This window comes from Myxocyprinus asiaticus, chromosome 13 (genome assembly GCF_019703515.2).
Source record: "Myxocyprinus asiaticus isolate MX2 ecotype Aquarium Trade chromosome 13, UBuf_Myxa_2, whole genome shotgun sequence".
Lineage (NCBI taxonomy): Eukaryota > Metazoa > Chordata > Actinopteri > Cypriniformes > Catostomidae > Myxocyprinus > Myxocyprinus asiaticus.
The window spans coordinates 3,809,837-3,824,717 of NC_059356.1; the positions used below are offsets into that span (position 1 = coordinate 3,809,837).

General features: G+C 40.0%; 1 protein-coding gene across 3 annotated transcripts in view; it reads left to right on the forward strand.

Moving 5' to 3' along the window:
• Window positions 1-4,481: 4,481 nt before the first annotated feature.
• The window catches only part of LOC127450331 (gastrula zinc finger protein XlCGF57.1-like), a 296,850-nt gene continuing 286,450 nt past the window's right edge, over window positions 4,482-14,881 (forward strand). The window contains exon 1 of one of the 3 annotated variants that reach the window (XM_051714362.1): window positions 4,482-4,708. In XM_051714362.1, the coding sequence (XP_051570322.1) occupies window positions 4,627-4,708 (82 nt within the window). In that variant the 5' untranslated portion in view covers window positions 4,482-4,626. The remainder of the gene's footprint in view (window positions 4,709-14,881) is intronic. The other 2 variants (XR_007898953.1, XR_007898948.1) reach the window with 2 other exon arrangements.

The following is a 14,881-nucleotide window of genomic DNA, read 5'->3' on the forward strand; positions in this document are numbered from 1 at the left end:
AAATGCGATGCCAATGTCTGTGTCTTTTAGCAAGTCTTCGAATTTTGGCTGCTGACATAACATAACTCAGTACTAGCTGGACATAACCCCCCCCCCCCTTTAAGGGGCGACTCCTGGCGCCCCAAAGACTGCTGAGGAGGGCAGGAAGATACAGGTGAGGAAGGGGACCCGGAAGATGACCAGGTGGCCAGGGAGAAGACCTCAGGGTAAGGATTAGGTCCGGAGGCCTGGGGGGCGGCCACAGGGCCGGGACTGGGTCAGGCGGCAGAGCTGCTGGAGGAGGGGCGGGCAGAGCCATGGAAGACTCGAGGGGCGGAGCCAGGAGAGGCTGGAGGGGCGAGGCCATGGAAAGCGGAGCCAGGGGAGGCTCGAGGAGAGCTGGCAGTGACTGGGTAACGACCTCTGTGGTCATGAGCACTGGCAGCAACTGGGGAGAGGTGTCTTTTTCCTTCTCCTATTCTGGACAGCTGGGAGCGTAGTCATGGGAGCAGGTGAGGCCACCGGCATTGTCTCTATGAAGGTTGAGACTACAGCCGTGGAGGCCTTGGAGCCAGGAGCCGTGGAGGGCTTGGAGCAAGGAGACGAAGATGCAGGTTTTGGCCCGGGGTTCCCGCCATAATCCGCTGTGTAATGGGAACTGCAAAGTTCCAGAGCCTTCTCCACATATTCACAGAGTGTCCAGTGAGGATCAGCCAGAGGCATCAGTTCCTTCAGTGCACTATTCAGACCGGTCTGGAAGAAAACCACCAGAGAGTGGTCGGGATAGTGCACCAAATTCTCTAGTTCCAAAAACTCACGGACATGATCCTCAACTGGACGGTCCCCTTGCTTAGGGAGCAGAATTCTGACAGCCGCTAGATCCATGTGGGTCAGTTCTTCTATGATGAGGGGTTGCTGAGATGGGAGACGCTGGATCTAAATGCAGGCTTTTAATGAATATGATAATAGTCAAACAAACAAACCAAAACCAACCAACCAACCAACCAACCAAAAAACAAACAAACAAACAAACAAACAAGAACTGACAAAGTAATGCAAAACTAGAGGGTATATATACACACACAAGGGCTAACGAGGGAATGGAAAACAGGTGAAAACAATGGGGAACAGATGGCAGTGATGAGGGCAGTGCATGACGGGAAACGTAGTCTGGGGGAAACACATCAAAATAAGAGTCCTAGGAAACACGAGGGAGACAGACTGTGACAGGAGGGCAATGAAATTGTTGGCAAACTAGCTAAACAGGCCCTAAAACACACACAGATATAGACATAGAAGTATCACTAAGCAAGGTTAAAAGAAAAAATTAAAGCCAACAAACAGCAAGCAGTATGGAATAGTGAAATTAAGAGGAGACATCTGTAAAACATTTAGAAACAAGTACACGTTGTGAATATTTCAATAACAGGAAAGAAGACTCAATAATTACTCGCCTTCGAATACAAAAAAACTCAGTACCTTAGAGGACAAAAATGTCCGCGTCAAAATACTGCCATAAAAATATTATATATTCATATTATTTTCCACTTTCACTGACTTAGATTTTTTAACGAACATCAGTCCTGATCATAACTACCAAATATTCATTCATTTTAGGATTTTAACCCTTTAAATGCCAGTTTGTTTACATAATGCCACTGTTGTTTTTTACACACACACACACACACACACACACAAATCTCAATACACACATACAAAACACACTCTGACATCCATACAACACACCCACACAATTTTAGCTGCATACGTTATTCAATTGGCCTGCAGTATTAATACAGCAAACAGAAAATAGGAAAAAAGCATGTATTTGCTCCATAGGCTAAACATGAGAAAAATGGGGCCATCTGGTGGAAAATATAAACAAAATTAATTTTGAAATTAAAATTGAAATTTTCCAAAATGAAATCATAATATCACAGAATTCATGATTTCATGCTTTAATGGCACTGGGATCAAATATTGCAGTTTTAATGGGTTTCAATGGGGACATTTTTGTCCTGAAGGTTCTGAGTGTAACTATTTTGTGTACACAGTGTATTATAGATGTATTATAGGAACTGAGGTTGAAATATCAAAATTCCACAAAAAATACACACCTTTGGCAAAATTTATGTAGATGGCATTAACACAGCCCAAAAAATAATAAAACAATAATAATAATAATAATAATAATAATAATAATAATAAAAGAAAAAAACAGAAAAAGACAAAAATGTACCGAAGGTCGCACAAGTGTTAAATATCGTAAAGTAACAGGGTTAGACGGGAGGATATAAGAATTTTGTATTGTTTATTTGAGACATGAAGATCCAGCGTGTATTCCGGAAAGCAGGGTTAACTTACCGGCACACCCTGAACTCTCGGTTGATTAACCCATTCCTTGCTTACCTGCGCGGGGTTAGTTCACTCAGCCAAGAGTTTGAAACTCAGAATTTGTGCGCGTTCACGGTGAACTCAGAAAAGCATTCTCAGCAGATCACCGAATCCACGAGTCACCATGGAAACAGACGCTAAGAAGAAAAGCGCGCCATATTTCAGTGAAGCAGAACATTAAGTTTTAATGACTGCAAACGAGCATTACTTCATCTTCACTCATAATAGCGATAGGAGCAACGTTGGTTCAGAACTGAGAGTTTGCATGACAGAAATTATACTGAATCATTGCGTGAATTTTTAAAGTAATAAAACTACAAAGTTCTACCATACATTTAAAAGCTTAATTCAACATTAACATTAGACCTCTCTCAACTACATTAAAGTTTAATAGGTCGACCGTTACGTTATTTGTTTGCACTGAACTTCATTAGAAGTATTAACATTCATATTCTATTAGTATTATGATAATAGGCTATAGGTTTACTATATATTTTATTTTAAGATTCATTTGAGTGGTATTTACCATGATCTGTGCATGCTAATTTTATTTTACTGTCATGTGAACTGAATGTATTTCCTTTATTTTTAATACCATTTGATGTATCCAGTTGGGGTTTCTAAAAACGTAGAATCATTTCACCTTTAATTTCCCCCAGTTGCTGATGGTGTCATTGTATTAATAGACCGTCTTTCAATTGTAGGATCTCCCACAGTTGTCATCATTTTCCATTGATTTAATGTAATGTTTTATAGTAGGCCACACATGATTATTCATGTGCATGATAAGATGAAGGTCTGCTGTAACAGAGGTGGACAATGATAGGATTTACATGTCCATTGTGTTCTTTTCACATTTGATGTGGCATTAAAACTTGTCATGTTGTGTTCACATGTACAGTAGGGTCCATCTGCCTCCACCAATATTGTACGGAATGAAATTATGTTGTTTTAATTGAAGATCATGTGTCTGACTATACATTATAGATGTTCATGATCTCAGCATTAGGGAAAAGTAACTCATCTCTTCTTTGTTAATAGGAAGCTGTAAAAGGTTCCTATTGAAAAGTAGAACAAAAATGTAATTTAGAGATGGACCATGTACAGCTTCTGATGGAGTAGAGGAGGCTGAGCATCAGAAAGATACATCTTTTCATTGAATCACCTGAACACCAGCTAAATGAGGGCACTGTGGGTGACTCTATATGACAGCATGTCTCATTTATATTTTCAGATAATAAAGAGAGTAATGAACAAGTCTTGAAATGTGTGCATTTATATGTACAGTAGCCTACATGAATTAGAATGATAAGATATAAAATCTCTATATCTGTGGTCTGTGAAATGATGACATATTGTCTAGTTAGTGAAGAAGAATAACGAGTGATTAATTGCTTAAGCTTTTAAATGGCAGACATTACCTACATATTGATACTATGGAATGTCATTTTATAAATAACATTAATATTCATTGACTGAAGGAACTGTAAATAGAATGTGGGTGCTATAATGATTTTATTTTATGAAATGTATAGAATAAACGTTATTTATTAGAAGGGCTAAATATAAATACATAAAGCCCTGTCTTCACAGTGAAGAGCGTGGGGGACTTTCTAGTGTGTTCTGCGTTAAAAAAATATTACATTATTAAAACCTTCCCATTAAAAGTTAAAGCACAATGGAAATGCCGGAGTAAAGAAGATTTGTGAGGTAAAGATTGCAGTTTACTGTAATATTGCTTTAAAAGTATAATATTGTGCCTAATCTGAACTTTCTCGCCCACTGTGCCGCTATTAAAAGGGCACGCATGCGCTGACAGCCTCAGAAACGTACTAACATCTACCTGAAATAAACTAACTCTGGAACTTAACCTACTTCGGAGCAGGTTATGTTCAGAGAGCAAGCTGCTATGGCTACTAACATACCCTGAAAGTTACCTCCGTTTTTGGAACCGAAAGCTGAGGCTATCCGTAAACTTATGTCGCATAACTTGCTTTCTGGAATGCACCCCCGGTGTTGTGTATGTGTTTTTTTCTCCCCATTGATGCTCCACACTTTAGTCCAGTTGGTGGCGGTAATGCACCAAAAGCTGGATTGACGATCGACAATAAACAGCACAAGAAGAAGAAGATTCTCTTTCATCTGTTTTATTTCTTAAGTAATTATACAAGTTTTATTTCCAGTGTTTATTTTCGGCGGGAGAATTGTAAAACTCCAGGAAACAAGTGAAATCTGTGTGACACTGTTGTAAAGATGTTTATTAAAGAGGAGAGTGAAGATATGGCTTATCCAGAAGCATGCAGAATTAAAACCGAACACACTGACGAACAAACAGGTTGGTGTTCATTCTTCATTCATAAATTATGATTTTTTCTTTTATTCAAAATGGTTTGTGTTAGTGTTTGGTTTATAGTCATTATAGTAAGTTTTATATAAAAACAACAGAAGAAATGTCATTTAGATAGCTGAGCAAACATGTTTACATTTCTTTACATCTTTTGACTGAAAGTTTTTGCATGTTTTAATAAAAATGTTATTTAATGAAACTAATTGTAAACATATTTCCAGTACATTTTGTTTGTTAAAGGTGCATTCAGTAGTTTGGAGCCAATTTAAAAGTTTTACACATTAACTAATTAATTGTGTTTTTGTGAAGTTTGATCTGAATGGTGTACACTCACATGAGATGAAGACTGTACTCATAATAGTTTTCTATAAAAAGTGTTTTATTCTACATGGTGCGGGTCACCCCCTTCAAAGTGTTTTGCCATGTCGAAATCATATGACCAGTGGTGTTTCACTAAACGTCGAAGAAGAGAATCCTCATGCTCATTGGCTGCCACCTATGTAGATACTCTTGGCTATGCTTACCGCAGTGTTGTTCGGTGATACGAACAGTGAAAAGAACACAGTGGAACATATTTATTATCATGTTTTAGCAGCAGAGACAACAGGAGATCCAGTAGCTGTACAGCCGAAGAAGCGAAAAAGGCCTGAAGACAGAAAGATGGGCAAAGGCAAAAACGTCTCGGTTATGTACGTAACCTCGGTTCCCTGAGACGAAGGGAACGAGACATTGCGTATTTACGCATATGGGGAGTGCCTTCATACACGACCTAGTTGAAACCTCTCTACAATAACGCCAATATTCTAATATTGGCTATGGTGTTTGAGCCCCGCCTGTTTTGGTGCGAAACTGTCCGCTATAAAAACAGGTGCACAAACACCATTTCCTCAGAATTTCTGACTGAGAACAAGGAGCACATTGCTCATGCCTCAAGAACTCTGAGTCTTTTAGTGCGGCTAGCATTCGCAATGTCTCGTTCCCTTCGTCTCAGGGAACCAAGGTTATGTACGTAACCGAGATGTTCCCTTATGTCTCAGTACACTTGATATTGCATAGTTACGCATATGAGGAACAAAATCCCATCACGTAGCACTACACGATATAACTTCCCAGAGAGGAAACATGGCGGCGCAGTTTTGTGGGACGGCAACCGACATGAGCATGCCGCAGTGAGTGATCCTCGTGATGGCCATGAGGAGAGCACTCATAACGAATATATGATCTATAGTCATATAGTATGAATTAACTCCTTATGAACCCAGTCGGGAAGGGAGTATATTTGTAATGAAAGTGCTTGCAACTTTATGGTACATTATAACAGCCTGACTGCAGGCGGTTGTGCAAATGATGGGGAGCCCGTACTTAAAGGCAAGGGCATAAATATATATATATTTGGCTAATGCATAGCAAGTGCTCTAAACAGAGAGGACTGTGAAAAAAGAGACGTTACGTCTAGGTTGTAAAACCTTGCGAATTTGTTTTGAGAGGACCATCCTGCTGCAAAACATATGTCTTGTAAGGACACACCATTCGTCCATGCCCATGAGGAGGCCATGCCTCTAGTTGAGTGTGCTTTAACACCAATTGGGCAAGTCTTACCCTGCGACTCATAAGCCGAGGTAATTGCATCGACAATCCAGTGAGAAAGCCTTTGCTTGGAGACAGACATTCCTTTTTTGTGTCCTCCATAGCATATAAAGAGCTGATTAGACAGTCTGAACTGGCAAGTATGCTCAACATATGCATGTAGTGCCCATACAGGTCATAACAATGCAATGATTGTTCCTCATCCGAATTAAATGGAGGAGGGAAGAAGACCTGAAGGTGAACCACCTGTGCTTTGATGGGCGTGGTTAGGACCTAGGGTACATAGCCTTTCCTGGGTTTGACAGTTGCTCTTGAAAGACCGGGGCCAAACTCCAGACATGAACTGTTGACTGATAGTGAATGCAGGTCACAGACCCATTTTACTGAGGCCAGAGCCAGCAGTAGTGCTGCCTTAAAGGAGAGCATGTGCAGTTCAACAGAGTCCAAAGGCTCGAAGGGGGGCCCTGCGAGAGCTTTTAGGACTAAAGTTAAGTCCCAAGTCGGGACTGTAGCCGGCCGAGGTGGGTTTAATAGTCTTGCTCCTTTAAGGAACTTTATGATTAAATCATGCTTGCCTATAGAGGTGGCGGCTTCATGTGCATGATATAGTTGCCACATATACTTTGAGTGTTGACGGGGTGAGTCCTGCGTCTAATCGCTCTTGAAGAAATATTACAATTTCACGTATGGGGCAGTTTACTGGGTCCTTGCCATGTAAAAGACACCAATCAGTGAACACCTTACATTTTAGTGCGTAGAGGCGTCTCATGGACGGTGCTCCGGCTTGCCGTGCTTCATGACTGAACGTGTCAGTTCTGGTGTGTGTAGTGCGCCCCGTTCAGGGGCCACACATGCAGGTTCCACAGCTGGGGCAGGGGATGCCAGATTGTGCCTTGCGCCTGAGGGGAGATCCCTCCTCAGTGGTATTTCCCATGGTGAGCAAGCTGTACAGCATCTCTATCATTTCCGGAAACCATGGCTGGTTGGGCCTTTTCGGCAACTAATAGAACCGTTTGCTTGTCTTCTTGGACTTTGCATATGACAGAGTGCATAAAGCATACCGGGGGAAATGTGTATTTGCGTTTCGCCGGCCATTTGTGTGCCATTGCATCCATTCCCCGTGGGGCTTGGGACTTCGAATAACAGAGGGGACAGTGGGCATTCTCCACTGAGACAAATAGATCGATTTCTGCTTTGCCGAATATTTCCCAAATCCTCAGTACATTTTGAGGATGAAGTCTCCATTTGCCCAGTATCTCAACAGTGTCAGTAAATGAATTCCACCTTGGCTGTTTATATATGCCATAACTGTCATGCTGTCTGAGCAAACCAGGACATGACAGCTCACTATTTCTGACTGAAAGCCTTTAAGTCTAGATTTATAGCCAATAGCTCTAAGCGGTTGATGTGCCACGCCCTCCTCGCACCTGTCCAGGTGCCGAAAGTTGGGTGTCCATCGCACACTGCCCCCGAACCTGTGTTGGAAGCATCCGTGGTCACCACTTTCCGTCTGACAACTTGGGACTTTGAGTACCAGAGGGGACAGTGGGTATTCTCCACTGAGGTAAATAGATTGATTTCTGCTTTGCCAGATATTTCCCAAATCCTCAATACAGTTTGAGGGTGAAATCTCCTAAATTCCACCTTGGCGGTTTATATATGCCACAACTGTCATGTTGTCTGAGCGAACCAGGACATGACAGTTTGATATTTCTGATTGAAAACCTTTAAGGCTAGAAATTCAGCCGATAGCTTTAGGCGCTGCGTGAGAACTTGCCCCAGCACGACACCTCGCTGGTAAAACACAGGAGCTGTCCGTGGTGCTAAAGCAGCTATACAGCGGCGGGAGTGATGTGCATGCACCCTTGGTGCCAAGCATGTCGTGGCACACGGCGCTTCAGCCAGCACTGAAGAGGTCTCATGTGTAAGAAACCTAATGGAATGACGGCGGATGCCGCCGCCGTATATATATAATATTTAAATTAATGACCGTTTGACTGTTCATTATCCAGCTTATTAAAAGACAACTTGTCAAATAAATAAAAATGGGCAAAAAAGATTGATTTGAGTTGAAATTATTTGATTAGCTTACTTGTAGAGATCGCACAGGGATCTGAGAAGTAGGAAAGATGACTCACAATACTCGGATGACCGGTCTGACATGTCTTGATCCCTGGATGTGCGGTTGTTACTGAGAAAATTCAGATCTCTAGATGGCGCCATTGGCCAATCAGAATCAAGTATTCCAGAGCTCTGTGTAATCTACAGTACATATATACTGTGTGTGTATATATATATATATATATATATATATATATATATATTAGAGCTGTCAAAGTTAATGGGTTAACGCTTGTGATTAATTTAAAACTTTAATGCATTTACCATTAATACAGCATAAACCAGCATATACACTGGTCGAAGCAGGGCTGAACCGTAAACCCTGCCCAGAGTCATTACACTGACACACACAAACACCACAGCTGTGTCAGTTATCAAATGATGGGGAAAAGACCTCCTAACTCTATTTGTTGTACAAAACAAGCACAGATGGGATAAATCAAGTACTTTGCAGCCTTTGTAAGGCACAGTTGAATTACCACAGAAGCATGTCAAGTCTTAACTATCACGAAAATGCATAACGAGATGTTTGCAAACACTTTTCAAAGCGGCACTCTGCTGTCATTGACACCCTGACATGAATCATGAACGTGGCTTCATGAATGCTGTAATAATACGGATAGTCACAGTCTGCCGGCTGATTAATATTGTGGAGAATGAGAGTTTGAGATATTTAATGCCCATTGCAATGAATTAGGGCTGCAATTAACGATTATTTTGATAATCGATTAATCTAATGATTACTACAACGATTATTCGACTATTCAGCTATTATTGCAACGATTAATCATTAGCTCTTAACCGATTATTCAGCTTGTGCCCCGACTTACAATAAAGAGGACAAAATCATCTTTTAAAAATACATCTAAATGACATTCACTGAATTAAAGGAAAAAATACTTTTTATTAAGTTTAATTCAGTAAAGAAATTCTCTGCAAAAAATCCTATTGTTATCAAGTGTTTTTTTTCTTTATTTTTCTTGTTTTCCATTTAAAATTGTCTTAAACATCTAAAACCTTTTTTAAAGGAGTTTTAGATATTTATATTGGAAAACAAGGCAAAACAAAAACAAATCAAAAACTTATTTTGTTGCGGTGTATAATGGGGCAAAGACTACACTCTCTCACCTTTTTGTTCACTTCAATCCATCTTTAACTCACAAAAAAACAAAAAAAAAAACTATTTGTTTTCTTAAATGTAAGAAATATGATATAGTGTTTCTTTAAGAAACGCATATTTCCTTGCAGGAAGCTGAAAAAGTTGGGAAGATATGGGGTGGACATTTTCTTTAGTGCTGGCTCAAGTAAGAGCAGGGGAGTCATTAGACTGATAAGTAAACATCTACAATTCAAATGCCTCAAACAGATTAATGATAAATTAGGAAGAGTCATTATTGTTTTAGCAGAAATTCAGGGGCAAAGTCTTATTTTGGCTAATATTTACACACCTAACGCTGATGATCAGGGCTTTTTTATAGATCTTGAAGGGATGTTGCAAGCTGCTGGCACCCCTCATGATATAATATTGGGAAGAGACTTCAATCTGTTGATGGACTCAGTCCTTGATCATAGTGAAGCAAAAGCGTGTAAGCCCCCTAGAGCAACATTTACGCTTCACAGGATGTGTAAAAATCTTGGTCTTAAAGATATTTGGAGACTTTTGAACCCATCTGGGAGGGACTATACATTCTTTTCATCAGTCCATAAGATTTATTTTAGAATAGATGATGTTGTTTGAAAGTATATCTATTTTTTTATGTTTTTATTTAATTTAATTGCTTTATTTTGTTTGATTTATTTTTGTATGTTCTGATTGTTGGTGACCACTGTGGTGCGTGTTTGTGTCGGGTGGGGGGTGTGGGGGAATGTTCAGGGGGAGGGGTTTAATGTGTATAATTGGTTCCGTATTTTATGTTATGTTTGTATGATTTATGCATGGATCAATAAAAACTGTTAATAACACCAAAAAATAAAGCTTCGTATTACCAATTTTCTTCACGATAAGAAATGCACAGTAACACATACTGTATATTATGATTCAATAAGTCGTGAGCCATCACGTTATAATCTGGCTGCAGCAAGTGCACGCACTTCATCTCCGTGACATAGTGTGCATCAGCCGGATGCAGTTTCAGTCTCTCCCACTTAGATCGGGACACTTTGAGCAACTCATAAAAGAGGCACTAATGCCAGTTTCGGAGTATGTAGTTATTTACATGACCTGCTTCCTTATTATTTGAACTTTAATTAAGCTGTAATGCATTAAATATAACTGCATTATAGATGTAACGCCGAGGTGTTTCCTTTAAAGATGCTCAACACGCAGGTTTTGCTTAAGCGGAGAGGCAGCTCCATCTCCACTTACTCCACAACGAGAGTGCTTCTGTATTTACTTATTTGGTATTTTTGCATTATAATTCCCTCATACTTTACAATGTACTTCACCTGAAGCTGTTTGGAAAGTTTAGAGTTCATCTGGACTGTGAGCTCTGTAATTCTTCCTCTCCTAAGTCAGGCGCAAACTGCAGTGCTGCTTTTCACACATCATCATTAGAGATTCATATGATCTCATGTTAAATAACATCAAATTACTATTCGACAACGAACATTTTTGTTGACAATCTTTTTTTTATTGTCGACATTGTCGATAACATCGACTAATTGTTTCAGCCCTACAATGAATATGCAGCCTTTGTGGGGACAAGTTCTTTAAATTAGTCAAACTCCCAGTTAGACTTTGGGGAAACTTTTAATGTTACTTGCATTGGTGAAATTTTAGTGCATTTCTATTTTTATATTAAGGAAAGCTTTCTTTGGAAAATGTTATTGTTACATATTGTTTTGTTTTCTTTCCTAAGAAGGAAATAAATGCATTTTGACAGGAAAAGAAATGTATATGGAGTACATTTTCAGCACTTTCAAAATCTGCGATTAATTGCGATTAGGCCTAACTATGAAAAATGATGTGATTAATTGCGATTAAAATTTTTGAATCAACTGACAGCAATTTTATATATATATATATATATATATATATATATATATATATATATATATATATATATATATATATATATATATATTAAATAGGTAATTATCATGTCATATCCACCTTATTTTTCAATGTGACATTTTCAACCTTGACTGTCTGGTGTAAGCTTCTTCCAGCTATTTTGGCAATTTAAAAATACTAAAGTATAATGCATTCATCTCACACTGTTGCGCAGGCAGTAGCTCAGTGGTTAAGGCTCTGGGTTACTGCTCAGAAGGTTGGGGGTTCAAGCCCCAGCACCGCCAAGATGCCCTTGAGCAAGGCCCTTGACCCTATCTGCTCCAGGGGTGCTGTATCATGGCTGACCCTGCACTCTGACCCCAGCCTAGCTGGGATATGTGAAAAAGAAGAATTTCACTGTATATGTTCAAATGTATAATGTGTGATAAATAAAGAAAATTATTATTATTAATTATTAGGCAGACGACAGCCAGATCATGGGAATGAATGAGAGCTCAGGCACTGAAACATACAGTCCTATCCTTCTATCATGGTCCACTACCACAAACTTTACACAACCAGGTGAGAAAGAGAGCAGAAAGCAGGAGAAATAAAAGCAGCAATATTTTCTCTTTCTTTATGGTGTATAGTAAATAGACACAAAGATGTCACATTCAGCATGGATAATGAAACATCACAGTTGGATTAACATTTTTATTGATTCCACAGAAGACACAAAAACAAAAAACATATACATGGAATCAATATTTAACATTTACTCTCCACCACTACCCCTCCCAATCCCCAACCCCACCCCGACCCCCAACACTCCCTCCCGTTGTCACATGAACATATTCACACATAAATAAATAAATAAATAAAAATAAATAAGCAAATAAATATATAATAATCACACACATCCACAGCTAAACCTCCCTCTCCACTACCTCTCCCCAAGAACCCTCCAAGAATGCCAACCACTTGCCCCACTTCCCAACAAACAAATCCAAATGACCCAATCTAATAAATATCATCTCCTCATATGCTGCCACCCTCCCCATCTCTACACTTCACTCCTGAAATGGGGGCACTCCAGCTGACTTCCATTCCCGCAAAACAACCCAGTTCTTTGTTTTTGTTCCCCCATATCGATGACCTCCCTATCACCCAAAACACAGAGTCTCGGGCAAAATGAAATCCGAGTGCCCAACACGTCACACACAACACCCTGAATCTTCATCCAAAACCCCTGGATCTCAGCACACCACCAAAAAACATGGGCCATATCTCCATCCTCCGATTGGCATCGCCAGCAAGTGGGTGTGTCTTTAAGACCGAGCCTATACAATCTAGAGGGGGTCCAATAGAATCAATGTATAATCTTGAATTGTATAAAGCGCACTCTTGCATCTCAGTGGTGGATGCGTAGTGGACTAAAGCACTGAACTGGTAAGCAGAAGGTTGTTGATTCAATCCCCGCAGCCACCCTAATTGTGTCCTTGAGCAAGGCACTTAACTCCAGGTTGCTCCAGGGGGATTGTCCCTGTAATAAGGGCACTGTTAGTCGCTTTGGATAAAAGCATCTGCCAGATGCATAAATGTAAATGTAAATCTCAAGATGCAGACTTGATGTTTTTTAGAATCCTAACCCAAATTTAAATCTTTCTCCCATAATCTCTTGATAGAAGTTAACTCCATCCCCCAGACTCTGAATTAGCAGGGAGTAATACACTGATGCCTCATGACCTTTTCCAAAAGCAGTAATCACAACTCCCAGAGTATCTGACGCTGTGGTGGTGGGGGGGGTGTACAGAGCAGGTGGCACAGCTGTAAATACCTAAAAAACTGAGATCTTGGAATCCCAAAATGTTGAATCAAATCTTCAAAAGATCTCAAAGCTCCGCTCTCATATAGGTCACCGAGTGTATTAACCCCCCTCACAATCCACTCTGACCAGCAGAAAGGGGACTTATCAATACATAATTAAGGTTCAGCCATATGCTTGAGGAAACATTTAAATAAATGTCCGAATTAAACATTCTGGACACTTTTGTCCATACTGAGTGCAAATGCGAGATAACGGGGTGTAACTTAACTTCTCCGATTAGTTTGATAGAAAGGCTTTGCAATGGCGAAAAAGGGCAAAGAACTTCCCGTTCAATTCAAAACCAGGAAGGGGCTCTCTCAGGTAGAAGCGACCAATGAGCCAAATGTCTAAAACCGAATGCGTAATAATAAAAAAATATTTGGGGGTAGGCCAAGCCCACCTTTGTCGATCGGCCTATGCAAATTATTAAAATGTAATATAGGACACTTAACATTCCAAATGAAGGACTTCCCTATGCTATCAAATTGCTTGAAATAAGAGAGGGGGACATCTACAGGGAGAGACTGTAGCAGGTAGTTGAATTTTGGAATACAATTCATTTCAATAACATTAACCTTCCCAATCATAGATAAATGTAATGAAGCCCACCTGCTCACATCGCTTGAAATCCTTTTTATTAAGGGGTCAAAATTAACTCTAAATAAATCACACAAATCTGCTGGGAATAAAATGCCCAAATACTTAATGCCCTGTTTGGGCCACTGGAAGGTGCCCGGCTTGAAGGCCGTTACTGGGCAGTATGCTGTCAGAGCCAAAGCTTCAGATTTAGACCAAATATCTCTGTATCCTGAGAACGTAGAAAAGGAATGAATAATTCTGTGGAGGCAAGGCATAGATCTAGTGGGGTCGGAGACAAATAATAAAATATCATCTGCGTAAAGCAAAAGCTTATGCGCCATACCTCCTGCCACCACCCCTGGAAAATCATAATCCTTTCTTATCGCGGCTGCTAATGGTTCCAGGGCAAGACAGAACAATAATGGGGAAAGAGGGCAACCCTGCCGAGTGCCCCTATCCAGAGTAAAATAATTTGAAATGAATCCATTTGTTTGTACTGCTGCTACCGGATGTCTATAAAGTAACTTAATCCATTCAATAAAAGTGTTCCCGAACCCGTATATTTCCAAAATCTTAAAAAGATAATCCCATTCTACCATATCAAACGCCTTTTTGCCATCAAGTGAGATAGCAGCGACCGGAGTCTGATCATTCCCACTGACCACATGATATTGATGAAATGCCTAATGTTATAAGAAGAGCTGCGGCCCCGAATAAACTCCACCTGATCTATATGTATAAGAGATGTCATAACTTAATTGGTTAGCCAGGATTTTTGCTAATATTCTAGCTGGATCAGGGAAATTGGACTGTAATTCTTGCACTCGCTTGGATCTTTGTCCTTTTTAGGAATCAGACTGATCCGGGCTTGTGTCATGGTTGGTGGAAGCTTTCCATTCTTTAATGATTCCGTATAAACTTCTAACAAAAGTGTAGCCAGTTCTGTAGCATAAGATTTAAAAAATTCCACAGCAAAACCATCTGGCCCCGGAGCCTTGCCTGTAGGCAAGGCTTT